We start from the raw sequence: 27,703 nt of genomic DNA, 5'->3' as shown, positions 1-27,703 counted from the left end.
TTTACCATTTTCTCTAGAGATCTGCTGCCCTTCTTTGCTGTTTACATGGAGGAAGCAAGAGTCAGGCCTGCTTGTTTCATTAAGGAGCGGTGCATGAGGGAAGGCAGGGGCGTGAGCGTGCCCTCTAGGATGTGGGAGAAACCAAGCTGAAAAACCTGAGCGTATTTGTTTTGAAATAGTTTCTGCAACGGATAACAGCTGCTCTTCCAAAGGAAACAATGAGAGAAACGGCAACTTTGTTCAGTGGGCGATGCCTGGAACACCCGGCGAAGGCCTCAGGCCCTGCCGCGAACTTCCACAGACCAAAGTTCTCCAAAGCACGGAAATGATGAGCCAATTATTTTGGGGTCCTTGCTAAAACACAGCCTCACTATTGCTTTGTGGTCTGGGTTTACGTGAGGTCCCCATTGCCAAAATGCCAGCTTGAGAGAATGTTCAGATTTTAATTATAAGCCACATTAACTTTTGTAATTTATATATGTGTATTGACATTTGCAGCCCCATCACTCTAATATAGCTCATAGGTAATGAGCTGTAAAATACAATTTTAATGCAGTTATACATACATCGTGTTTCTACTCTTGTGCAGACAAATGTTCCAGAATAATTACGAATGGATTATTTTCACAGTGAAAATAATTTAGCCATTTTAAAAAATACACTAAAGGCCTTAGTTAGAAATTTACCTAGCAACATGAAGAACTAGTATTTCTACCAGGAGTTCACTAAGGTGATTAATTATATAAGATTAATATCTTTATGCATTATTAGCAAAACTGGAAGCAAGTTTTGAAAGACCTTTTTTAGTCTCTTGGTACTTGAAAGAAACATTTCAATCTAAAATAAACCTACAAGATTTTAAGAGTAAACCGACAGGTGTTGTGAGGAAAACTCTTTTGTTGTGGAAGAAAGGAATACGTGTGGAAAATGTTTCATTTTTGTAGGATATCAAGCAGAGATTGTTCAGTGGCCCTGTGAACACTGCAGAGTTGAACATCTTTTAAAGGGTCCTGCCAGTAAATAAATTGCAAAACACAAAAGGTTTCGAAAAGAGTTTAATAAATAATGAGGTTCTTTCTGTACTGTGTAAACTATAAATATACCATGCAGTCCTTTATAACTTAAAATAATTTACAGACTGAGGTAGGGGGGTCGTTGCCGCGGGGTCTCGGGCCGTCTCAGGGTCTCCCCGATTTCCTGCTGAGCACGCACACGCAGGCCGTGTCGATTCGGATGAACCTCCAGGCCGCCTGCTTGCCCTCCATGGTCAGCGCCTTGACGAAGGTGTGCGTGGTGGTGCAGTACGAGTTCCAGTGCTTCGCGTCGATCCCCCGGCACCCGCTGGACACCGGCTTCGGCTCCCTGCACTTGGTCTCGAAAAAGTACTGCTTGAAAACGTTGTTGTTGATGTTGACCTCTCCCAACACCGTCACCTCTTTGCCTTTGATGTCGGTGGCTGTGGTTTTGTCCCCGACCCACATGCTGACGCTGTCGCACACCGAGAACTCACCCCGGTGCAACACGGGGTGCGCGGTCCTCTTGGTCCTGGCAGTCCTGTTGAGGGAACCCGCGCTGCTGAGAAACCCCGCGTTGTGTCCCGACACCGGGGGAGGCTGCGTGCTGAACAGCACCCGAGGGGAGCGGAAACGCCGCCTCTTGAAAAATTTGGGGTCCACGGTGATATTGAGAGCTTCTGTTCTACCTATCGTCCAGGTGGGGTGGCCGCGGGCTGTCTGCGGAGCCGCCTGGGGAGCGTGGTGTCCGTCGCCGCCGTGGGGATTGAGCAGGGAGGGTTCTGCGGGATACTCCAGTGGAGCATCGTCCTCTGACTTTGGAGCTGCCTGTGTGCCGATCAAAAAAGCTACAGTCAGAGTGTAGTACAGCATGGACATTACGCTATGCACCTAGAACAAAAGAAAAACGTCGTGTTACTGGAAGCCATGCTGGCACAAACGGATGCCGTTGCTGACAATAAATTTATAAGATACTCGGGATCATACAGATTTCATCAGGTATTCATATGGGCGCCAGATGTTGTTCTGCTGGAAGAGCTCATCCAGACAGCATAAATGTTCCTAATAGCGCGAGAACACTAGAAAATAATAGCTAGATTATTATTAATTCCTCTGGTATTTGTTGTTAGAACACTGTTTATGAAGCACTTGTTTGGTGTTATTAATGTGGAGACCATATGGAGACAGCATGTTCCCAAGAGTGAAATCTCTAGTGATTTTTGCAGCAACCTTTTTGGCCAGGGCCGGTCTCCTGGCTGCAAATATCCTGCAGAGCAGCGAGGGCCGCAGCGCTCCCTTGGCTAAAACAGCTTTTGGTTCGGTTAATGTGTCTGCAGAGGTGTCCTCGGGCTGGGGTGGGGACCGCGAGCGGGTCCTGGTGACGGGGCAGCCCTGGTGAATTGGGCCGTTACCACACGCTCGACAGCCGCGGTTACCGGCCGTGCAGATGGGCCCCACCGCCACCTCTGTCTGCCCCTTCTGCCCTTTCCAGACACCGCAGTGCCCAGTTGGGGCAGATAAAGCCCACGCTCCCCCCAAGAAGAGTTCAGGCATCACAAGGCAGACGGGATTTTTTTGCCTGTTAGGACAAATATGGGTGTTATTCAGGAGCCCTGTGGGTGAGAGGCTGCTCTGGGTTGGCATCTCAGGTATAGCATCGCTGAAATCATTGTGGCCACAGTACTGGGAATTACGTCTGGGGAAACACCGTCCTTTTCTCAGGGTGCCGTAAGCAGGAAGGTCCTCAAATGTCACTGCACAGCAGGTCCAGTGCCAGCATCCTCTACCAGGAGAGCGTGCACATCTGTTTGGGCGTGGAGAAAGTGTAACACAAGTGTCTAGATCTTTCTAAGAGCAATTTTATGCTAGAAGACCAGCAGCAGTAATACCTTGTTAAGTAACTACCATGTGTTGACTAATTTAGCCACATGCTGGGTTAACAAATCACCAACAGACACCCTGGGAATGAGAGCCCTTCCAAAACGATCTGAAATCGCAGTTAAGGGCAGACATTGTATTTCCTCTTGATGAACAGAGACAGGGTATAAACAGACCAAAAAAATAAATCAGTAAGTGAGGCTCCTCCCGTCTCTTTGCCTTGTTTGCCTGACATGTCTCAGCTGGCCCCGACGTGGCTGTGTCCGGCCAGCGGGCAGGGCTGGACAAACAGCCCTTGGAAAGGAGGAATCGGGCTCTGCAGCTCCGCTGTGATTTCCCAGCATCTCTGAATGTTTTTTCTGGGTGTGGGTCAATTACTGTTGAAGTTCCCCCTTCTCTCTATTGAGTTTTCTCAGACTAGAATCCCCAGCTGCGTTAAAGCACCAAACCAGGGGTTTAGCTTTGTTAGAGCACAGTCTTGTAGAAAATGCAGAGCCCTAAGATGTCCCATAGGATCTTGGGTGGAAAGGGTTATCTCGGACAAAAGCTGGAATGGAATAAACAGCGGTGTTTGTGCAGGGCTGGACAAGCGTTTAAGAAATCAGCGGGAGATGCCAAGTGAAGGTGGTGGCTGAAGAGGCTGAAGATGCTGCAGTCCCTGCAGCACGGGGGGGAAGAAGAGAAAGGCCGAAAGCCACACGAGCGGTTCTCTGGGCCACAGCTGGCCTGGAAAAATTTGGGACAAAACAATGCTGAGGAGAGTCAAATCTCCCTCACAGAGAAAATCCCTGCTGCTCCAAAGCTGCTTTAATTTGCTTAAAAGGAGGCTGAGGGTTGCTGCTTTCCCGCACGCCGCTCGTGCTTGAGCAGTCGTCATCGTCTGTATAAGGAAACAGAGCTGGGTGTAGCTCAATAGCTTGGCTTGCGCCATTCAGAGAGTAACCCCTTGTTCTGCAACCAAATTAAAATCAGATGGTTCATTACATCTCCAAAGGGTTAGCTTTCCCGACAGAAATGTTAATGGGAAAGGTTTGCTGAACAAAATCCAGGCGCAATTTAGACATGCCAATAGCAGCCTCAACCTATTGTGTTTATACATAAACCCCTTTTCTAATTACTGCTTTCTATAGGAAGGAGATGTTTCAGTGTTCACAAAGAACTGTTTCTGGGTTTGTGCCGTGCAAGATTCTCTGCTCTACAGTGCAGCTACATTTATCTCCCGTTGCTGGTGCTGCGTATGCTACGGCTGTTGCTTTAAGGCCATTAAGACAAAATCAGAACGATCTCACCTGCTCGCCTTTTTTTTCTATTTAAACTTGCCTTGTGTTTTCTCTCCTTGTGGTAGGAGTGGGGAGTACGGCCCAAACATGAACCAAACGGATTTGAGATACCTGGTAGTTTTCCTGAATATTCAGAACTGAATCTTTCAATCAATTATTAAATTAGTGGAGGACAGAAATTGACAGTTTAAAGAAGTGGACTGGACTCGATCGCAGCGCAAGCAAGAAATGTTAACATTGAAAGAATAGGTATGCCTTACACTGTGAGGATTGTAGACTTCTTTGTTGACACATACGGATATTTTACAGGCTATTTTTGGGTATTTCTAAACTTTGTGACATATTTAGTTCCTTTCGACCCTTTCCTGGTGCTTCCTAGAAGTGTTCACAGAGCAGCCAAATGCCCCCACCTGAAGTGCAGGGCGCTGCAGGGCTGGCAGTTCCAGCGCTGGGAGCACGCGGGTCTGTCTGTAACACTGGCCACAAGGGTTATCAGGGGCATTTCCATGCCAAAAATACAGAAACTGCGCTAAACCAGAGGATGTTTAATGAGAACTGTGAGTTCTAAGTGAACCACCTCTCGCTATAAGTAAACATTCCCCACAAAAGACAGGGTGTTTGGAGACAGAATAAAAGAAGACAGAATAAGTGAAAACTCCCATCTTAGCCAGGCGGTAGCCAGCTAGCAGGGACCAGCGAGGTAGTAAACGCAGACTGCCCTGGTCTTCATTCTTTAGAAGACAAACCAGTGATTTTTAAGTTGACAACTCTCCTCCCCACTTGTATGTTGGTCGAGCATCATTTGAAAGTGTTTCAATGGTATATTGTGGTATCGGTGATGGGGGTGCTTACCTGCGAGTGATCCGCACACAGAACTGCAGCGCGTTGGTCTCTATTCCCTCCAGCTGCGGAGCCGCGCGGGGCCGCCCGGGGCCATCGGGCCGTTCTGCGCCAGCTCAGCCGGGACCTGCTTGTGCCGCCTTCCGCTGCAACGAGAAGGGGTTGTTTCAGTAAACAGCCGGCAAAGCAGTGAGTTCGACACCGTTCGCCACTCAGTAGCGGGAATACAGGACAAATCCCTTTGCTTGGCGCTCCGACTTGTGCCTTTGACACCTCAGTGGTGTCAAATATTGTAAATTCAGGACTGCCGTTGAAAGTGGTAGAGATGGTATTTTATTCATCTTAAATATTTAGATAGCTTATGTGTTCCATTTAATAAGGTAAATAAGGGTTGTATAAGGTAACTAAGGGTTGTATAAGGTAACTAGGGGTTGTATAATTGCTCCTCTACTGCAAAAGATCCTGCTGGATTCAGTGTGGAGACTCATTTGCTGAGCAGAACATGCTGCTAATGCCAAGGAATGGACTGGATTCGACACCTGCACGATGTCCGTCCACAGCAGAGCTGCTGCCAGAACTGCAGCCGCTGGGCTCGGCTCCGGCCGAGACCCACGTACAAGCTGCTTAACTTTTAAAAACCCAAGCGAAACCTCGCAAGGCTGTTTGCAGGAGGTGCCCGCGGGTCGGTCTGTGTGCGCTCGTTGTGCACGTCGGGCAGCACTTGTGCCATTTGGCCACTCTTTGGATTTGCTGCTGTCGTGTTCTCCTGTACCTGTGTGGTCGAAGTATTTAGGAATTAAGCTAATTACAGGGACGTGAACGTGTCAGAAAGGTCAAAGTTCTAAAATCTGAAGCTTCCATGCTCCCAGATTGAGCACGCTGTATTTTTGCAGGAATGTACTAGTAAAGTAATAACCCTTTCAGTGGACTCTTAACAGTTCGGTAACAGTAATGATAGAGCTATAATATGCTGGCCGCTGCCAAAAATAATCCAACAACTTTTCCGACTGTTCTGCCACCCTAAGAAAACACTGTTTCAGTTCCAACTGGCTGGTTTTTAACCACAAAGGAGTTTATTTTCAGCAGGGTGTTTATTTAAGTTCTTTTACTGTCTTCTTCCCGGATTCTGGTTGTGGCAGAATCCAGTAAATGATGCAGTGTTATTCAGATGATGCTGAAGACAGCATCTATACACCATTCATCTCTACCTACCGTTCCCAGAGGTTAATAAAATATCCTGCTAAAGTCAGTATTTCTTCAGAATTACATGCATGCACCATTACAAACCTGGTGGGTAAGAAACCCTCTTTGCTTGCAGGCACCTGTGCACGAAACAGGTGCCAAGCAAAACAAGTATATATAGGGAATTCCCATTTTTTGTCCCATAGAATCTGAGGAAGAACAGACAACAAGGGTACATTACCTGGAAACTTATTTAGAACTGAAAATTTAGTACATTTTCTAAATGAATTGCTCCCGATAACAATATCAGTGCTAAAATTGTTACCAAATCCCTGTGTAGATCTCTGCTCCATGTAAAGCCCCCAGACTGGTACCTGTTCCAGTGCAGATCGACTCCAGACAACAGCACTTGGACAGATCGCAACAGGGTTATAAAGCAAGTAAAGATGTATGTGAGAGTTTCGGAGTTCCAAGAGCATTTTCTAGATTGGCCACTTCCCTGTGAAAGCTGCCGCTGGATTTTGGCCGCTGTGATTTTGGAAACTGGGTTCAGCACAACTCCAGAGAGCAGCGGTGATGATGTTTAACCAACAGAAAACCCTCCCTCAGGTATTCGGCTCTGTCAGAACAAGTCACAAATACTTCTGTTGCACATCTGTCACAATCCTCATGCTTTAAATAGCTTTTCTGGAGGGGATATTTTAAACTGAAGTGACTGGACTTAACCGACCCAGGAGGGTCCCTTCCAGTTATGTGCTCCTCTAAAATCAGCTGTTTTCACAGACTAATATTATATATCCTTGATGGTAACTGGCAAAACATCAACACTGTGTTTTGCTACATTTCAGGAGTATTTTTACATGTGTGTTTGAAGTGGGTTGATTTTGCTCTTTCATTGACTCGGTAGGAAAGGCTGGGGGAGATGGGTGAAAACCCACTGCTTGAAGTTTACTTGAAAAACAATTACATTTCAGAAAGTTCATGGGCTTCTAATGTTTCTTATTTCTGGCTACATTCGACCGTGATATCATGAACAACAGACAGCTTTCCAGTGCGGAAATTTGCTCCGGGGCTTAGGAGAACATCCAGTATCCATCATCCCAGGGCATTCCGATCACTCTGCTAAGAATCACGCTTGACATTAAGAATGGGGGGGTTCATACCTATAGAACGAAGAGAAATAGCTGCTTTCTTCTTTGCTGCCAACATAGTGCAGTTAAGATATATTTAAGTCTCAAAGGAACATGAATTCTAGTAATTCCGTTTCCAGCAGAAATCGTAGCCTCACTGTATTGCCTTGTTTCAAATAGAAACAGTTCTCAGAAATGGGTTTCTCTGTAGCACAGAATATTTTTAGTGCCTTATTTTAATAGAGAGGACAGTTCAGCCTTCTAATTGCACATTCACCAAGTTCCATTAGAGTAGCTCCTACGCTAGTAAGAGAAGAGATAAATTAACGCTCAGTTTGGCTCGTACAGCAAGTAAATTATTTTCTAACTAAAAACAAGCACAGGCAATAAACACAGGCACAAAATACTGCGATCTAAAGCACGATACAGTTTGGAGCGCTGTTTGCTGTCATTCTTGAAGTTGCTGGTGTATTTTAGGGATGTGCAAGAAATAAACAGGATATTTGAATCCTTTTGTGATTACAGAAACACTGATTATATCTTGAATTTCTGAAGCGACACATATTTCAGAAGTGAGCTCCCTAGTGCAGATAACCTGCTTCCTCTCAGGTGGGGAAATACGAGGGATTAGGCTTGTGAGAACACACACCTGTTTTATCAATCTTGTAATTCAGATTATGGGCAATAGAAGAAAATTAACATCATAGTAGCAGGATATAATAGTTTTCAGATTATTGAATGAGCCAGTAGAGTCCCCAAAGTATTTGATTAGACCCCTCCATTTCAGAGCTGAGAAGTTGTTGCTTTATTCAATAATGGCAGAAGAAGCTGCTGATATGTTATTATACAGGATTGGACCCAGCAGAGGAGTTTGTGCGATTTTTCAGTGACACCATATGGAGCACGTGTGCTGTGCTGTGGCTACTGGTTTGCAGCCAGTATTGTTTTCTGGTATTATTTGCAATGATGCACGATATGCTTGGCTGTCTGTGCAGCAAATTGAATCACGAACGTCACCCCAATGAGCACCAGTTAGTGTCTGAGTTTTATCGCGCCGCTTCTGGGAGTAAGAGAGAAGTGAGGGGGGCAGTTGCTTCTGGAGTTGCTGCTAAAGAGAAGGTGTCAGCTGTCACATCTTCCTCACCGCAACGTTTGGACAGGTATGCGAATTAAAATCCAGCACTAGCAATTCAGGGAACAAAACGTCTGTGGCCCGAGAGGCCTGGAAGGGAATCCTTAAGCCATGATGAGTAAGAGCAGCGTCAGGCTCGGCACGTCAGCTTTCCCTTCAACTTCGCTGATGAGCAAGAAAACGGGAATTTCTAATGGACTCAAGATTTCATTCCTCTGTTATGTGTGCGGTGACTCATCCTGTAAATAAGAGCTTGATGTGTGCTGGAGAGTCACTTGGAAGCTACCTGTGTCTCATGCACTTCCTTTTGTTCCAAATGCCTCCAGAACTGAAATATTCCTTTGAGTATTTCTAGGGAGAGCAGCAGACTGAGAAGAATGCTGTCCCACAGCAATGAGCGAGCATTGTGTCACCTCGAGCATCGTGTCACCACAAGCATCATGTCGCCAGGAGCATCGTGTCACTGCGAGCATCGTGTAACCACGAGCATCATGTAACCATGAGCATCGTGTCACCGCGAGCATCGTGTAACCACGAGCATCATGTCACCGTGAGCATCGGCAGCGTCCTGGGCAAGGGCAGATATCTAAAGGCTGAGTGTCAGGAGGCTAGAGCCAGGCTCTTCTCGGTGACAACCAGTGATAGGACAAGGGGTAATGGGTGCAAACTGGAACACAGGACGTTCCACTTAAATTTGAGAAGAAACTTCTTCCCGGTGAGGGTGGCAGAGCCTGGCCCAGGCTGCCCAGGGGGGTTGTGGAGTCTCCTCTCTGCAGACATTCCAACCCGCCTGGACACCTTCCTGTGTAACCTCATCTGGGTGTTCCTGCTCCATGGGGGGATTGCACTGGATGAGCTTTCCAGGTCCTTCCAACCCCTGACACTCTGTGATTCTGTGTAACATGTGAATCTGATTCTTCTGAAGTCAATGGCCCCAAGGGCATAAAGCTGGTAAAATTAAGTGAGCTAGAAATAAAAATGCTGGCTAGGAATAAGTTATCTGAGCATACTACGGTTGTATATCTTCCCTATAGTATCAGCTATACAGCAAATCCTAAAATGAATGATTGACATATGATGATTGCTTTGGAACTTCCAATCCAGACCTCAAGCTGTATATATACATTTGACAGGACAGCAGGGTTTCATAAAGCCTAATTCTTTGGCACAAAGGGGTGACTAAAGATCTCAGGCACCCACTGCCATGAAAACTACTGCAGCATAAATGGGATAAACCCACCCGGATGGTGCTGATGCCCTTGGGGTCTATGGAAGCCAATGTCTCCATCCCACCCGGCGTGAAGGACACGGGAAGGTGGGTACGGGGCCCGGCCCCCTCTACCCCTTTCCCAAGTGGATCCTGAGCTGGTTCTGCGCTATTTGCTCCTGAGCTTCCCTGTACGAAACGGCCAGAAATGAAAGAAGAGGAACGTCAGGCGTCAGGAAACTACCGAAGTCAAACTGGAATTCATCTGGAAAAAGAAAGTATGAGGGCAGTCGGATTACGATGTTACTATTCCATCTTACAGCCAAAAGTAGTTAAGGCAGAAAAATACAATATCTTTAAGGGCCAGTAAACTTTTCCAACTAGTGATCTGATTCCAGCTATTCACAAGGGAATATAAATCCTGATTCTTGTCCAAACCCTGATTAATAAGAACCAGCTGAATCCCAACAGCAGTGCTGGCGTTTAATTTCTATTCGAGTTCATAATTTTCATTTTCGTTATCCTTTTGCGCTTTTCAACTGCTGTAGAAAGATATTTGAGACAAATGAGATACCTAAATGTGATACCTAAAATGTGATACCTAAAATGTGGTGACTCCGAAAATGAAGTAGAAGGTCAAAATGAGCTATTATGTCATGGTCAGATTTCAAAATATAGACTCCATATCTGTAATGTTTGTCTAGATCTTGAATTTGGAAAAAGAACATTATGTAAGTTCAAAGAGAAATTACGGCCAAGGTCCTCAGGACTTTTTAATACTTGATACCTGTGTGTTTCAGGCTTTTCTGTTCTATTAATTCTTTACATCAAAAGGAATTTTATCTTCTGCAGTTCTTCCAGTGCTTTTATAGCTATTTTAAAAGCCTCAACGATATTCCAGTGGGACAGGAATTCTGAAAATACGAGAGGGAAGTTGAAATGTGTCTGTACTTGCAAGTCAAAATACAGAAGGATGCAGCAAAGGAGGCCAGAGTTTAAAGAACCTTAACGTGTCTTTTACTGAAGCTGCGGATCTGGCTGCGCTTGCTAAACAAATTTGTAGCTGTTCAAAGGGACGTGTTGGACTCTTTCGCGTTTAAAAAAACCTTAAGGATATAGACAAAGGATTGCAAAATAAAACTCCCAGCTTACAAAATGGAGATGCTCTTGTGTTCATTCAGAGATGCCTGAGATAGCGGAGAAACAGTCAATACTGCAACAGAACGGTACTTTGCGTATGTAGCATTTTCCATCCAAAAACGTCAAGTCGTTTTACAAGCACTTCATCAAATGGGCCTCGGCACCAGCTCCTGCTCTATCAGTAGCAGTTACTTGTGTAGCAAGTGAAGAATAACACGGGACTCTGGCCAAGCAGTAGCTGTGGACGCGTCTCCCCTGCCCCTTTTTTAAACAAACCAACCTAAAAAAGCCAACCCTCAACCTTCTAGGGTATTCTTTCCTATTTCTGAACCTATGGAATGAAATTACCTTCTTAGTGATTGAATTCCCTCTCTAATTACTTCCTTTCCGTGACAATATGGAAATCGTGACAAGGAAACTCAAATGGAAGCTTTAGCACTTGACTTATTTCTATTGCAGCTGCAAATGGGTATTTACCCCACAGCAGACACGTGTGTTCTGTGCCTGCCTTACTGTAACTACATTTAACTCATTTTGTTAGAAGTCCACATAAGATGTGGGAATACAACTTTAACTTAAAATGTGAATATTTTTCTCTAAATCAACATGCCCCAAGTTGAATTGAATGTTTAAAAACCTAAGTAATTGGGCTGTGGCTCATTAGTGGTTTGACTTCGCTGCCTTTCAGTGCTTAACATTAACAGGGGCCTCTGAGACGTCTGTACTAGAGCTGTCCACAAAAAAATCTGTGAACACCACCAAATAAAACCAAGTAAAACACAGAAACCCTGCAAGAGCGATCAGGTATCATCTGTATAACTGCTGCAACGTTCTCTGGAAGCACAAGCAGTTCTTACGGGAGAAACAGGAGTCTCCTGACATCCACGGTAGTTTACCAAGAAAAACAGGAGGTTCCTAATGTTGCTTAGACCTTTGAGCCATTTTCTGGACATGATCAGAAAAAGGAAACGAGCAGAAAGGATTTAAACTTTGAGTTCTAGCAATTCAGAAGCGACTCTACTACATCACTTCTAGGAAGAGACAGAGCTGGTTTGTAAACTGAGGCTGCTGGAACTTTTACCCATGTGCTTTCATGCTTCCCGTGTTTGCACTCGGGGCTCGGGTTGAAGTGTGGTTGCTGTGTAAATGTCTTGACATTATGTAAAATTCTCTGTACCTATTTTTTTTCCTGTATGTTTTCTGTTCTGCTCTGTTTTCAGCCTAAAAGAACATCTTGATTAATTGGCAGCAGAGCGAACCGTTGCAAAGCTGATCTACATGAGTGTTCAAGATGTCTGGGAAACATCCTACTTCTTCACACTGTTATTTGCCTTATTGTCCTTATTTGTTCATTGTGTTTGTGTGTGTGTGCCTCAAGTGGCAGAAAAACAATGGGTTTTGTCAGTGTTTGTAATCCATATGAGTACCAGTTCCTTCTCTCTTTCCCATAGCCCTTTATCGCACCTTTCTGGGATGGTGGATTCAAAAGCAGCAGTAGAACACGATTCGCATCCCCGAGTCCAGACTGTGAGTGCTGCAATGATGAAGTGGTACAGCAGCAAACACTCACAAGAGGCCCTTGGAGCTGCTGCCCTGCCAAGTCTTTGCTGCAGAAAATGTGGGATCTTTCCTCGTCTTGAGCACCTTTGCTTTGATCTCCTGTGGAAGGTATTTACTCATTCCCGTGTTAACCCGTTGCACCGTGACTCACACAGTTGCAACGTGAGACAACTGCTGGCAGCCATGAAGAGGGGTAGTAACAGAATGTCGTGGATTCTGTACATTAGCAACAGAATAGATGTTCATAAAAAACTAATTCAAACTTCATTTCCTTGTACTGAATAAGTACAGTGATTTGATTTAAGAGGTTGCTTCATTCCTATGCTCTGAGAATCTCAGCTTTACAGAATCACAGAATGTCAGGGGTTGGAAGGGCCCTGGAAAGCTCATCCAGTGCAATCCCCCCATGGAGCAGGAACACCCAGATGAGGTTACACAGGAAGGTGTCCAGGCGGGTTGGAATGTCTGCACAGAAGGAGACTCCACAACCCCCTGGGCAGCCTGGGCCAGGCTCTGCCACCCTCACCATGAAGAAGTCTCTTCTCAAATTTAAGCGGAACCTCTCGTTTTCCAGTTTGAACCCATTACCCCTTGTCCTATTGGCTGTCACTGAGAAGAGCCTGGCTCCATCCTCCTGACACTCACCCTTTATATATCTGTAAACATGAATGAGGTCACCCCTCAGTCTTGTCCAGCTCCAGAGCCCCAGCTCCCTCAGCCTTTCCTCACACGGGAGATGCTCCACTCCCTTCAGCATCTTGGTGGCTGCGCTGGACTCTCTCCAGCAGTTCCCTGTCCTGCTGGAACTGAGGGCCCAGAACTAGACACAATATTCCAGGTGTGGTCTCCCCAGGGCAGAGCAGAGGGGCAGGAGAACCTCTCTGACCTACTGACCACCCCCTTCTAACCCACCCCAGGTCCCATTGGCTTCCTGGCCACAAGGGCCCAGTGCTGGCTCATGGTCACCCTGCTGTCCCCAGGACCCCCGTTTCCCCTACGCTGCTCTCTAATAGGTCATTCCCCAACTTTAGTTGAAGCCCTGACACTAAACCTACGAGGCCAGAAAAATATGGTCCAAACTTGTGCACTGTGCAAAGCTCTGAGCATCCTGAGCGTGTCAGGCAGCTGCTGCACAAAAAATCTGACTGATGCTCCCAGAGAGCAGAGAGAGTTTGAACTGGGTCCATATTTTAGCTGTATGATGTGGGCTGCTGGGCACAGACCCAGCGAGCAGTGGGCGAGGAGGAGTTTTCTGTCTTTGTGTTATGTCAGAGTTTGACGGGAGGCAGCTGCTGGGAATGTTTTAAGATAGGAGGTTTTTCTTCCCCGCCCAGACATTTAAGGTGAAATGAAATTTAAGATGAAAATGAGGTGAGGGAAGGGGCTTGTCTGGATCTTGAACCAGCAGCCTCTGGAGCCCGAGCGCTCCGCAGCATCTTTACCTCACACAAACTGCAACAGCGATGAGTGTGACAGGAGAGGGGAGGGACGGTCCCTTGCTGAGAATCCACAGCTGTCCCTGAAATAAATGCCCGTGTTTTGAAAGGTTCTCCTGGTCACACAGTTATCCTGTGCAAAGGGACGGTTGAACAGAAAAGTTTGTAAAGAAAAGATCTGGTCCTTTCTCGTGCTGTTCAGCCCCTTGTACATGGGAATCCTTTAAGCAAAGAACAAAGTGCAATGCAGTTTAAATGAAGTTCGGGCTTCCATGACCTCTGTTATAAATTCAGCAAATTTTTGGATTGGCAATTAGAGACGTGGTTCATCTGCAGATTCTGTGCTATGATCTGGCTAAAGAAGTTTGTAGATTTATTTAGCAAAATACAAGTGCTCTGGTTTCAGTAGCTACTTGATAGCAATTGGTACTGCTGTCAGAACCCATAAACCCCGAGTTTGCTGTTGGTTCCAAATTAGGGACAAATCTTGATGGGAAAGCAACAGGAATGGGAACATTTCTCCCCCAAATGACCAAGACTTTGTGGTGAACAGAAAGCCCGGGTGCACTGTTGCTGTTCACCCGTCACCAGCTGGGGGACAGGCAGGTCACAGACCACAGATCACAGATCACAGATCACAGATCACAGATCACAGATCACTTCTCTGCGTGAGTCAGAGGTGACCAAAACTATCTGAGTTAGAACACGATCTTGACAACAATCACTTTGGCACTTGGGGAAGCCAAATACTTGCTTCTTAATATGAAAAAATAGCTGATTAATGAGCTGAGTCATCCTGCTCCCCTTCGGTGTTGGCATGAGCAGCATTCACCATGGATCAGCCTGCACGGGGGAATTGCCAACCCCCAGGGCTGTGCACCAAGCTGAAGATTTTCACTGGGGCTCCCTCCAAGCAGAACAACTTTATTTCCATTTATAGGTTTACATGAGGTTACACTCTAAGGTGCAGATGAACAGACTGGAAGGTGACACCTGCCCTGTCCCACATTCCCTTTCTGAACGATGCTCCGGGGCTGCCTTGTTTCTGGGACAGATCATTTGCAGAGTTCCCAGGAATTAGAACAAGTTTTTAGAAGCTTTTAGAAAGATAAACAATACCAACCTACCCAGCCTCTTGCAGGTATTACTACCAGCAGCAAAATCACACTTGGAAGGGAAATGGGGCGTTTTAGAGTTGTCAGTAGGTTTCTCAGTTATTTTTAGAGAATTAACCCCAAAATGGTATTTCTATGGGTTTCATTTCTTACATCTAGTAAAAATTGTTTCATATATGACCTGAAGACAGGTGATGTCAAATTTTTTGCAGAGTTTGTCCGGCTGAAAGTACCAGTGGTTGTTTAAATGCTCATCTGGTTCCTGATGTGCCCCAGGCGGGGCAATGACAAAAAATGTATCATCAGCACATCTGTAAATGACTCATCTCTTTTTCCTGCCCCCAAAGGGCTGCACGGTTTTACTGCCTGCTTGCTTTGATGATATTTGGTATTTGTCATGTGGAGCTATGCCATCACATTGGTAATATCAGGAATTCCAAGCACACCGAATGCCTTAATAAGATGTCACAGTTAATGTATTCATAACCACTTTGTGACTCAACACAATATGACACAGCAGTCCTCTTTAATTACCCATCATATAAAGATTAAAGTTAAAACACAGACATCTGGCTGCAAATCGCGCACCTGGATTACAAATTTTCCTATCTGGCTGCACTGTGCTGTGTGGGCAGACGTGATTTACGGTGTGAAAATCCCAAATGCTGCTGGAGCGGAGCTCCACAGTTTGTCGTCATAATCACAGCATGGGGAATAGGTTTTTCTTTGGTATTTGCCCATTTTCACTAGAATTTTCATCAGACGATGAATACCTTACAATTATAGATTGTCTAACACGAGAAAAATAACGTTATTTATTTATGTGTTAAATAATGTAAGCCTAGCAGGTGTGTGACCTAAAAGTCTTACAAAGGTAAGAAATGCTACAGCTCCTTAAATAGTTTTCTAATTTCTTCGCTTTCAAATAGAAAAGAATGAGTGGGAGAAATGAGAAGGAAAAGGGCACATGCTTCTCTCTCTCAAAACACACAGAGAAAAGAAGCGGTTTTAGTCCGTAACGCTGGTTTGCTTCGCTCGGGCAGTTTCCAGGGCAGGAATGTGCATCTCGGGAGAGCTGGTGCACTGGAGTCCATTGGAGTCCCTCTCCCGCCGCGGCTCTGCGTGCTTGGCAGAGCCACAAACTCACACTTTTTGGCATATGTGAAGTGTCCTGGAATGTGAGGCTGAGCGGTGAACCTTTGCACTCGGGTGTTTACAGCCTGTGCTGAGAAAACGAGGGGAGGGTTTGGCAAGAGTTACTGGGGCAGCAAGGATTTGGATCTAGGCAGAACAAAAACATCGACGTTGGGTATAAATAGCATTGATAAGAAACACCAATAACAAGGAGAGGGATGGAAAGGATTCTTGACCAGGAGAATCAAAGCACGCCCAGTTTCTGCGGCTTGGCAGCTCCGCAAATAAAACATGCGCTACTACACAAGGGCAGTGTAGTGACTTCAAATGCGGCTCAACAAAGAGCATCGCCTGGGTTCAGTCTGTTTGAACGAGAAATGACACTTGTGAAGTGACACTGTCTTGTGAACCCTTGACCCGATGACCCTGGAAACTGTTGAGTGTCGATCCCATCTAACAGAAGGTTAGAGGTTTTAAAACAAAAATATAATATGCTGAAGATAATATGTTTCTACAAGTTGGATGAAAATGCGGGATAGGTACTGGTCCTGGCCAAAATAAAAGCTGTGGAGTTAGAGGTCCATTTGATTAGAAAATGTATGTTGGGGCAGACATGTACTTATGTGTCCTGAAAGTTATTCAGACCTCACGGATTCTTGCAAATTTAATAGACACCAGAAACTCTGACTCATTACTGCTGCTGCTTTTTGTACTGCTTGTTTTAACACGGTGGAGGGACTACAAAACATAAGAACCAGAGGAACAGAGAAGCGTAGAACCCGAGCTACTTAACATGTGTATCTGTGACCTGCAGCAACAAATAATATTTGCAATGACTGCAAATATGAGAAGTAAGACAAAGAAGAGGAAAAAACTTCCTAGAGCCTTATGGATTGCTTGGTAAACTGAGCATAAGCAAACACCACATTTTATGAAACAGCAATACATGGTAGGAGCAGCGTAGGGGAAAGGGACCTGGGGGTCCTGGGGACAGCAGGGTGACCATGAGCCAGCACTGGGCCCTTGTGGCCAGGAAGCCAATGGGACCTGGGGTGGGTTAGAAGGGGGTGGTCAGTAGGTCAGAGAGGTTCTCCTGCCCCTCTGCTCTGCCCTGGGGAGACCACACCTGGAATCTTGTGTCCAGTTGTGGCCCCTCAGTTCCAGCAGGACAGTCCCTTCCAACCCCTGACACTCTGTGATTCTGTGATTCTGTGAATATAGAGGAATGTCACCCATAGATGAATGAAGAATACCAGTCTTATTTACAGGACTGGAGTCTTTATTATGGGAAGAAGTAAGTATAAAACAACCTTGGACTAATGTTACATAATTGATTGAAAAATAACCAACTGATCGTGTTGATCCTGTCTCTGACAGGGGCAAACAGAAGATCCCTAAGGAAGTGACTAAGAGCAAGATAAGCATTAGTGGTACTTTTCCAGCCGCTCTCCTTTCCTCCTGCAGTGTCTGGACGAGCAGCTTTCCGTGCCAGAGGGGTTTTGTGTGTTTAAAATCTTCACTCTATTTCCCTGCCATGTAACTGTTTAGCTATTCCTTGAATCCATTTACATTTTTAGCAGCGAAATACCTTGTGACTAAGAGTTCTGCAGCTTAACTCCGTGGTGTGCGAACAACTGTTCCTGTTGTTGTTGTACCTCTCGTCAGGTGGTTCCCTTTGATGCTCTTGGCTTTTATAGTGGAAGAGGCACCAAGCGTCTGAGCCTTCTCGATCTGCCCAGGATTTTAAGGTCCTTTGGATTTTTACTGTTTTGCTTAAGTCAAAAAACGTGGTAATGGGGTGAGCTGAAGAACTGGGCTGAGTCCCCAGTACAGCAGCCAAACAGTCAGGAAAGAATCTGGCCTGGGAGAGGATATCGTTTTATAGGTGATGGAAGCACTTAACCCGAATTCTTGGTGAAACACAACGTATAATAATAAAAAGAGAAAATACCAAAGCCGATGAGGGTGAACTGCAGCCAGCTGGAAAAGTGAAAAAGAAACCCTTAAACTCCCAAACTCACTAATGAGAGAAAGAATCAGTGGCTTCTCATATGGAAAATCTTGTATGTGCCAAAACAGCAATAAAGACAGGACATTGTCACAGGGACATCGTCTTCATCACTGGAGCCAGTCTGAGTCTTCCCTCGGAGACAGAAAGTCCCTCAGATGCTGCTCCTTGGCTGGACTCTGCTCGTCCCCGCAATCCTGCACTGGGCACTTCTTGCCAAGGACAGAATATTGCAGGGTTTGCTGCTTGTCATTGACTATCTGATCCCACCTGATCCCATCTGATCCCACCTGATCCTACCCGATTCCACCTGATCCCACCCGATCCTACCTGATTTCACCTAATTTCACCTGACCCCACCTGATCTCACCTGATCCCACCTGATCCCAATCTGCTGCTGCTTGGTGTCCAGGAGCAGGCAGCTGGACAGGTGACCTCCTGACATCCCTTCCAGTTCGATTTATTCTTTCATTCTGCACTTCTTCTCACCATTTGAAGGCCATCTGCCCCTCGGGGAACCCTGTCTAACTGACCTGCTTAATTTGTTCTGTATACTGTGGGTTTTTTAACAAAAAATTATTTACATTTGTCACTTGGAAGTATTTTCCATGTTGGAAGTCCAACACAAAGCTTAGTCCTTTTCTAGGTGTTTGAAGGTGGTAGCAAAAAGATGTAACCATGCATTTCCTTTTCCTGATACTTAAGGATTCTTAGGAGCTCAGAAGCAAGCAGAGAAGTGTACAAATGTGACGTTTTCACCTGATCACTCTGAACAAACTCGTCAATGGCCCTGAAGCAAATTGTGCTATGGAATCAGCAATGTGGAGCAGCAGCTGCCTGCAGGCGGTGCAGGGAACAGTCTATCCCTTGCACTTAGGAAGTTTGCTTTGGACATCTAAATAAGATGAAAAATGCGTACGGTCCCTAAGTAATGCTGAATTTATAGTCGTGTTCATCAGAGCTGCGAGTCGCTCTTGAAATGTTTCAAGAGACCAGCAGTTCAAATGGGCGATTTGAACAGCTGCGATAACACAGGCACCCAAAACACCTTCTGATCTGGGACGGGACACCAAACGTCAGGGAAATAATGGGCAGGAAATGATGCATTTTGGAAACCGCGGCCTGTGTCTGTCACCACCGGGCAAAGCTCTTTGTGAACAAGCACAGGTCTTTTTTCATACCTGAGTCATCCCGCACATGGAGGCTTTAAAAACATAAAAGGTATATTTCAAAATAATAGAAAAACCCCACATATTCTGTGAGCCAGAGCTGTTAAAGTCATATATAGCAATGAGGTGCTTGGCTTCTATGACAAAAGTTTCTGAAGAGCTCTTCTTTTTTTTTAAGAACGCGGATTGTGTAAAGAACAAAATAAAGACAATCAAAGCAGCTCAGTGAACCAGATCCAACAAACATTTGCGTCACCTCTGAACCCAGAGGGAAAAATACAAAATTATTAAGAATAGGAAAAAAATCAAATAAAGTGATTTTGAGACTAGCAAAGCCATACTTAGGAAATAGGAAGTTGCCAAGTAGATATGTGCATAGGGCCTGATTTCTACATGATAAGTGATTTTCACCTCCAAGGCACCAAATAACAAGCAGCGCCTTGCACATACTCTTCTCTTACACAGTAACTGTGATCTAAATGTCTTTGGTGTGAACCGAGTGACACGGCCGCTGCGCCTGAAGGTGAGTGAGTCCTGCGTCTGTCTGTCCTCCTGAGCGCAGGACAGCGAGCGTGCGGAGTCGGGTCCTCGCCTGGGACGTGCTGACCGCTGCATTCCCGCAGCCAGCTCTGTGTCCTGGGCTCCCGGGTCCCCACCAGCGCAGCCAGCGCTTGGACCTGCACTGGTGGAGCCATTACATTTCATTTCCTCCTTTCTGCTGCATCCCCGTAATTGTTTACAAGCGCCAGGAGTTAACGTTCCAGTGCGTCGTAACTCATTTGCAAGTATTTAATCATCTCAGAGGAGCAAAATTTGTGGGCACAAAGTCCCACTTTTGCGCGCAGGAGGTTCTGTATAACTGTAGTGGTTCTTTGCGCTTGCTACAGTCTGAAAAACACGTTTAATGCATCAACAGCAAGTCGGCTGCGCTTGGGACAGGTCAGCAAAGCTGAGCTGACATCTCGTGTCTCTGCATTTCAGCCTCGGAACACGCAGGAGGTTCTTGGCATCGCCCTGTTTGCTTTGCCATCCCCTGGACGGCCGCGCTTTGCAGGGGATGCAGTTCTCAAAGGAAAGCTGCAATATTTCCACGCTACTTTTTACTTAGATGTACGTATATTTTTAGTGAAAGCGGTTAGGAAAGATTTGAGCTCAATAATGAGTTTCAAACAAGGAGTCAGCTCCAAAACAAACAGGCCGTAAAGATAGGAGATAAAATTGTATTTTCCCATTTGCGGTATAGCTCAGTGGATTTCAGAAGATCAAACAGTTATGTGCTTCCACTATCTCAGCCATCATCTATTTAGCCATCGCTTTGCCTGAATAATGTCAATCTCAGTGTTAATGTCTTTCTGTAGTGGGAGCTCACGTGTCTACACCTAATTCTTAAACAAAGCTAAAAATAAGTAATCCTAAAAATAAGTCATTCTAAAAATAAGCAGTTCTATCTTTACCTCTTTGCTTTGCCAGAATCACCGTTCTTCCCTCAGCGACCTACCAGCCCATAGCAAATCTCAGTCACCTTTTCCAGCCGGGGTAGGGCTGGTATTTGGCACTGTGAGGCTGTGCAGAAGGTTGGGGTGTCTGCCCTGGGCCAGCAGCTCGGCAGGCTGGGGTTCGCTCTCCCGCAGCAGCCGATGAATTGGGCTGTGGTGGGATTATCTCCCGAGTGTGTCCCGCTCCGGCTCCTTTGCAATCACACGTCTCCCGAACCGCCGGGCTCTGCTTTGGGAAGGCGTGATTGCTTTCTGAGCCCCTGCGAACCGCAATATCCTGTGGAAAGGAATCCCACAGAGAGCAACCACCTTCTTTTCTTTGCCGTGGACTTGCCACCTGCTAATTTCATTTCTCACTCCTCGATTTTTGAACTGGGAGACGACAACAGCCATTTCCTTTTAAATTCTTAAGGATAATTATGACTATAAATATCTTCATTCTACCCCTCCTCAGCCGTCTCTTTTCCAGACTTAGAAATCATTATCTCTGTAGTTTCTCTAAAGACGGAAAATGTTCCAGGCTTTCCATCACTCTGCACCTTTTCTTGTTTATCTTATAGTTTTTTCTGAGACGTAAATGAAGCCCAGAACTACAGGACGCAGGGGCAGTATGGCTTTACATTGAGAGTCTGAGATTTTCTTTCCACTAAGTCCTATAGCTTTAGTATGAGCGGAACCAGGCAGATGAGAGCGCAGATAACTCACATTAAATAGACAACACGATCTCCTGACAAGAGCAGGGGCGAAGGGTTTCGTTGTGGTCACTGTGACCGGGGCGGCTGCCGGCAGAGGTCACCAGTGCTATAGCACTGAGTTCCACCGCTTTTAGTGGACTGAGATGCGAAGGATTGACAAATATTCCTAAACCCACCAATCCAGCACTGACTTCTGCTCTTCGGACATTGAATCTTTTGGAATGAAAGTGTTAATTTCATTAACCCTTTATTTTTTTCTTGGCAGAGTTTGTTCTTAAAATATAGACTTAAAAACGGCAGAATTGTGTTAACTGTTTGAAATTAGCAATATTTTTTCCATGTGCCTTTGTTTAATTCAGCTAATGCTAATGAATATGTGTTCAGTATTCTTTTAGTCCTGTAAGCATTTTGTAAAGAAACAGAAAACCATTTAACAGAATTTGCATTTAAAGGAACATTTTTAAACAGCCAAAGTCATGGAGCTATAGGGGAATTTATGGGACTTATTCTATTGACTGAAATAATCTAGTTTTTAAATGCCTTTTATCTGACCCTTGTGCCAGGTATCCCATTAAAGAAAGACATTTGACACTTGAAAATACTAATCTGAACACATATTTATGGTATTTTTCTAACCTGATTTTTTAAATCAGCATCTTATGGTGATTACATAGGCTGCCTGGTTATTCCACGTAACAATTGTCAGCGTATGGGTTAGAAGGATCCTTTGTGCTCTTGGAACTCTCCACTGAATGGAGGCATCTGAAAATGCAATTTCAGCTACTGATTGAGCAAATGGACACAGATCAGCTCAGATGATGAGAAAAGCCGCAGTAACTTTCCTGAGCGCCCAATAGTGAGACCGACAGGTCCCTTCGGGGCGATCGAGGTGTGAAATCACTGCACTGCACTGCACGGGTTCATCGGGACGGCTGCTCTCCCGGCCGGGCTGAGATTTGTTAGAAAAGCATTCATATATGTAATTATTAATATATTTAAAGGCCAAATCTTTCCTGTCATACTCATGTGAACACTGCAGCTTATTTGGTTCTTCATTCCGTCACCGTAACCTCTTTGTGAAAGTGCCGAAAATCTTGTAGCCTGAATTTCAGCTGAGTGTCTGAAATGGTAGTTGTCAGGGTTATTTTTTAAAGCCTGTTTTCTGTACCATCCACAACAGCTTACAAGTGCAGAGTATGAACATACAGGCACATCGGTGTCCTCCCCATCTCCTTGCACATAATTGTCACGTTTTATCTCGGCTTAGCAAAAAAGTGCCCAAAGGACTTCATTGTGATACTCTAATGTATGAAAACACCCATAAATTATCTGACTAACAGTTACAGTGCAGCCTGGAAGTTGTGACAACTTGGAAAAACCAGCCTGACAAGCACGCTCACTTTCGCTGCTTTTCTAAAACTTCTTGAGCATATAAGGAGAATTTAAAGCGAGGAAAGCAACTGGAGCACAAACACGTTTTGTTCTCGGCACAGAAATCCCGTCTGTCGCCCTGGCTGGGTCCCCGTTTTCCTCTCTGCCTGGTGTATCAGCTACAACAGCCTTATCAGCCCCTAGAAATCACTAAACGCTGTCACTGGCAGCGGGTTTGAGGCTTTTCCAAGGGAACATCCCGAGGATACGGCGTGAACTGCTCTGCCTGCAGCCGGCAGCTTTCTGCCCCAAGCCACTCATGCTTCGATTTGCCAGAATTCCTATTTATTTATATGAGTAAAGAAAGGAATGAGTTCTTATCTAGGGTAGAAATATCATAAGCAAAAAAATAAATGAAAGTGCTAAGTAAGCCTTAATATTTAGAACAAAGACAGTAAAGAATTTTCATATTGGTGGAACTGCTGTACGATGCAAGCAAAACTAAGTTCTCATATACCTGGATTAGAAGAACGAGACGAACAGCACGTTTCTCTAAGGTTAAGCTGTTCTTACGAAAGATGTTTTTCAAGCTTTAAGCTTAAACACAAATGCTTTGTGAACACCTTCCAGATGTGCGTGCGGTTTAACCTGCGCTAACAGATGCAATTTCAGTTTCACTAGACCACACCGTTCTCCCAAACGCTATTTTTAAGCAACGAGCACTCAGTATTTCAAAGCCATCCGATCTTTTCCCCCTCTGGAGAGCGAAAATCACCGTGCAGCAAAAAAAACCCCCACATCGGCTCATTTTGAAGATCCCGAAGTTCTACAACTGCTTGCAGGCGCCGCGTTACTCCGCGCGGCCCGCGGGGTCACTCACCTGGGGGTCCCCGGGGGGGTCCGTGCTGGTTTTCGGGGCTCAGCACCCCGGTTTGCGGCCGCTCTCCCCAGCCAGCAGAGCCATTCACATCCCGCAGCCTCCCCAGCCCATTCACTGACTCACAGCCCGCGCTGGGTCCTAGTGCGGCGCACGTGTGGGAGCCGCAGGAATCCGGCCCTTGGCCGCGGGCCCAGCGCGGGCGCTCCCGCACAGATGTGCAAGGGAAAGTTTCAAAGCCGTGCGCTGCTCCGTGCGGCTCCGCGGCTGTAATTCCCCAAGGAGAAAAAAAAAAACCAACAAACCGATTGCGCTGTCAAGCGCTGAAACCGTCTTTAAGGGGCGTTCTTGGCTTCAGCCTGCTTTGCATCTTAATCCTTGCGCTTAACTTAGAGATGGGAGCTGGCGGAAAGAGGCTGCCGGCTCCCCGCTGAATGGGCTCTTCTGCTAATCGTCCCCAGAGCCCTTTACTCGTAAGGCTACAAAGGAATCGATAGGAACGCTAATGGTTAACTGGGGAAGGAGCGGACTGGGCTCCCTGCAGGAATGGTGCCGTCCCCATTATCAGCTGTGTTTAACTGGGGTCAGCCAAGCACTGCTCTAGAGTAGCAAAGAAATATGTGACCCTGACTTGGGGCAGAGGAAGAGATTATATAAGAACCCTTCCAGCCACAATATTCTGTGTTTAACACGCTTACTTTAAGCAACAAAGAGAGATGGAGATGGTTTTCATTACGTTTGTGGAGGAGGATTAAGTACTTTACAAGGAAACAACAGTGTGTGTTAAAGCACCGATGAATATAGGAAAGAAATGCAAAAGTGAAAAGTTTCATATGATAAAAAAAAAAGAGCAAGTTGTCTAAATACTCTAAAAACAGTGGGCTAACTGTTATAAAGCAGCCCCTTGGAATGTGATAGCTCTCATTCTGGCATAGTGTGATTGCACAGACACGAGGACAAAATAATTAAACCGTCCTCCATTGAAAAGCAGAACATTGATCTGTGTGGAAATAATGAACATGGGTAGATTCCGTCCAGAAGAGGGCGGGCGGCTGGAGCCCCGGCCCGAAACCCTCGGGGAACGGAACGGGAACGAGTGGGGAAGGTGCACAGAGCGAGAAGGCAAAGGGGCTTTGAGATAATGTTTCCTATTTGCCACATGGATACGCTGCTTTCTGAAGGCGAAGCAAGCGTATTGTCACGTTTTATTAAAACTAGCAGGCAAACCTTAAATTTCCTTCCCCCCAGTGCCAAAGATAACAGCGGCTCCAGCGCCAGACTGATTCTTGGAGGTGGCGCATGTTTAAAATTGCCTGAAATATCCTGAAGGAAATTGCAGCACAAAACGCTTGATGCAAGTGCTAAAATTACCTTCCCGGGATTATGCAGATTGCTTTGTTTTTCTAAAAGAAAAAATGCTTTCCACACATGAAAGCAGCCCCAGGCCGACGTCTGATGTCTTCATTTCCATCGGGGTTTCTGGAAGTTTGGCCTGTAAAACGTGACCTCGGGATTTGGCCTTAGCTCCATATTTCCTTGCAGAAATGCCAGGCTATTCTTGTGTTGAGCTTTCGTCTCGCTTCATTGGAATATCCTCAGATTAGAACTTTGCGCTGGAAAATCTGGAAGAGCATTCGAGTCCGTTGTGACTGTAGCAAACAGCATCAAGACGGAGATATCAAAATATGGGGTTTTTTCTTTGTCATTTATTCTTGCAGCCCTGGGGTTGAGCCCAGCAGAACAACCCCTGGGAAAAAGCTCTGAGCTTGTGTTCTCCTTCCAGGTGTTCCCGTGGAACCGAAAGGTCTGATCCGGGGATCCCGCTCCGAACGGGTGCGGAGGTGACACAGGTGAGCGCGGCTGCTCCCCAAACCCCAGCACTCAGAGAGGGGGCGGCTCACGGGGAAAGGGGCCCGAAGAGCATCCGACGGTTTTCGGAGGTCCCATAAAAGTACAGGGGGATGGGATGAGGTTAACAAGTTTCATTTTCTTCATTTCTTATTTACAGGTGCACGCGAACGATTACATTTAATTCTTCCTTGTAATACCACGTCTCTACACGAAAAAATATGTATTAAAATAAGCCACTTCCCCAGCTGTCCTGGAGGCGCTTTGATGTGAATGCAAGAAAAGTTGTGAGCAGCTCAAATGCGGCATCGCAAGTGTAGGACAGCGATGGCTTTACCTAAAAGATGTTTATCATTTCCACTTTTAAAAAGTTCCAGAAAACAGAGCGTAGTATTCTCACGCAAACCAGCCTGAGAGCTCTCTTCCTGAGGCTAAACCGAATGTAAAGAGGTAGTAAACCCTTCCCTTCATGCTCAGCGGGAGGACACTTACCCGCACTGGGCTGGGTAAGAGGTAAGAGGTTGGAAGGAATGATCACAATGCAAATTCTCTTGTTGTGTTAGTTACAAATCATGAAAAGTTGATTCAGAAGTTAAGTGGTCTATTTGTTCTTTGTTAGTTTGTGTAGCGTTCCTTTGTAGTAAAATGTGTGTGGTAGAAGTTACTAGAAAAAAGCAGCAGCTCACTTATGGGTCATGAGTAAATAGGTCAGACAAACAAGTTCATTACTGATTTGCTGTAGGACTCAGTCTCCTGTAAATATTTTCTTAACTGTTTCTGCCACATGGCTTCACAGTGGAGTCAATAACGTACAGAGCGGAGCTTGGGTGCATCGGAAAATCCATCCGTACATGATGCGTTTCCAATACTCCGCAATTCAAACCAACTGGTGGTTACAAACGTTCATTTATGGTGAATTATGGAAGTGATTTTCACTGGCCTTTTCTTTCTCTTTTGGTTAGTTCTGTAGTGCACAGTAGAAAGAAACCACTTTCCTATAAATGAAGGCATCTCAAAAGCCTCAGTGTGCTTGAAGAAAAATGTCTGTTGATTGTTCAAGTGCCGTTACAGACAGAGATCAGAATTCTGATGGCAGTGACATACGGACAGAGCAGAGCGATGAGAAAACCTTTACATTACTCTTCAGACTCAGCAGAGATTTTGCCTGGTAGTTGTTTTGAAAGATACTGCAACTACAAATATTTCTGGAATACGTTGTTATTAACACTATTGGTTGGCAGCAAGGATCAAACAGAGTAAACGCTATTTAAAATATTAAAGGAAGCGTGGATTTTGAAAATGAGCACTCAGATGTTTGTCCCACGCTCTGTGTGAGAGGATGACAAGTTTTTGTGCCACGAGGCTCCATCGCAGGTTCCCAGGAAGCTGCTGCTCCTCCGCGCGGTGGTTTGGGACCAGAGAGGAGCATCGAGTGGTACAAACCAGCTCTGCTCTGCTCTGCGAAACGGGCCTCGTGTTTGCTCTTCTTGCCCTCTGCCGCTTTTCTGCTCTAACAGAAACTCTGTCAAAGTCTGGCTCCATCACATGTGCATAATGCGCGCTGAGATAATGAGAATCATTTGCCAGTAGGGCCATACTTTGCTCATGACCTTTGGGAGTTGGCAGCCGCTTAAGAGATTTTATATCCACGGGGGATGAGTGTTATAATCTGATCCTTTTTGCCATGTTAGTGGGCAAATGACATATGATCATATCAGAACTCTCCCTCTCTCAGGCTGGCGGTGCTGGATCTTCACGTACAGCGGGTCCCGCCGTGTTGAGCACGACGTGTACCGGAGCCTGACGCACAGGCAGCGCCCGCAGGGCCGCGCGTCGTTCCTGAGGGAGGCTTTTCATTAAATATCTCTTCATGCTCTTTGGTCTGGACACGGTTGTGAGAGGTCCACGCTGCCTAAAACTTCCTTCTCTGGGGCACCAGTTTTGCTGAAAGGTTTAAGAGAATATTTGTGCTGCAACAGAGGAGACTGAAGTGCTAACTAGGAAAAATTCACCAAGCTATGGAGTTGACGTAAAAGAGAATAATTTCATAAAGTTAGCAATTACTCTGTGATAACAAGTATTCCATGGCTGCTTTAAAGTTCATCTCGGATTTGTCCAAGCTCTGGTACCAGGCCAGGCTTTACAATATCAGCAATTTTCTTCAAACATGCCCTGTAAAAGGTTTCAAGCTA

General features: G+C 45.6%; 1 protein-coding gene and 1 long non-coding RNA gene across 2 annotated transcripts; one reads left to right on the top strand and one right to left on the bottom strand.

Moving 5' to 3' along the window:
* Positions 1-1,037: 1,037 nt before the first annotated feature.
* Positions 1,038-23,896, bottom strand: NGF (nerve growth factor). The gene is made up of 3 exons (XM_082069184.1): positions 23,667-23,896; positions 5,024-5,157; positions 1,038-1,904 (listed from the first exon to the last, which is right to left on the bottom strand). Exon 3 carries the CDS (start codon positions 1,890-1,892, stop codon positions 1,179-1,181), a length of 714 nt encoding a protein of 237 aa, XP_081925310.1. The 5' UTR covers positions 1,893-1,904; positions 5,024-5,157; positions 23,667-23,896; the 3' UTR covers positions 1,038-1,178.
* On the top strand, positions 12,286-25,988 carry LOC309448011. Its single transcript, XR_014185709.1, has 3 exons — positions 12,286-12,470; positions 25,447-25,513; positions 25,672-25,988. It is a non-coding gene; the product is annotated as an uncharacterized lncRNA (long non-coding RNA).
* The last annotated feature ends 1,715 nt before the right edge of the window (positions 25,989-27,703 follow it).

Source organism: Streptopelia decaocto (genome assembly GCF_964273445.1).
Source record: "Streptopelia decaocto genome assembly, chromosome: 19".
Taxonomy (NCBI): Eukaryota; Metazoa; Chordata; class Aves; order Columbiformes; family Columbidae; genus Streptopelia; species Streptopelia decaocto.
This window is presented reverse-complemented; position numbering and strand designations above follow the sequence as displayed.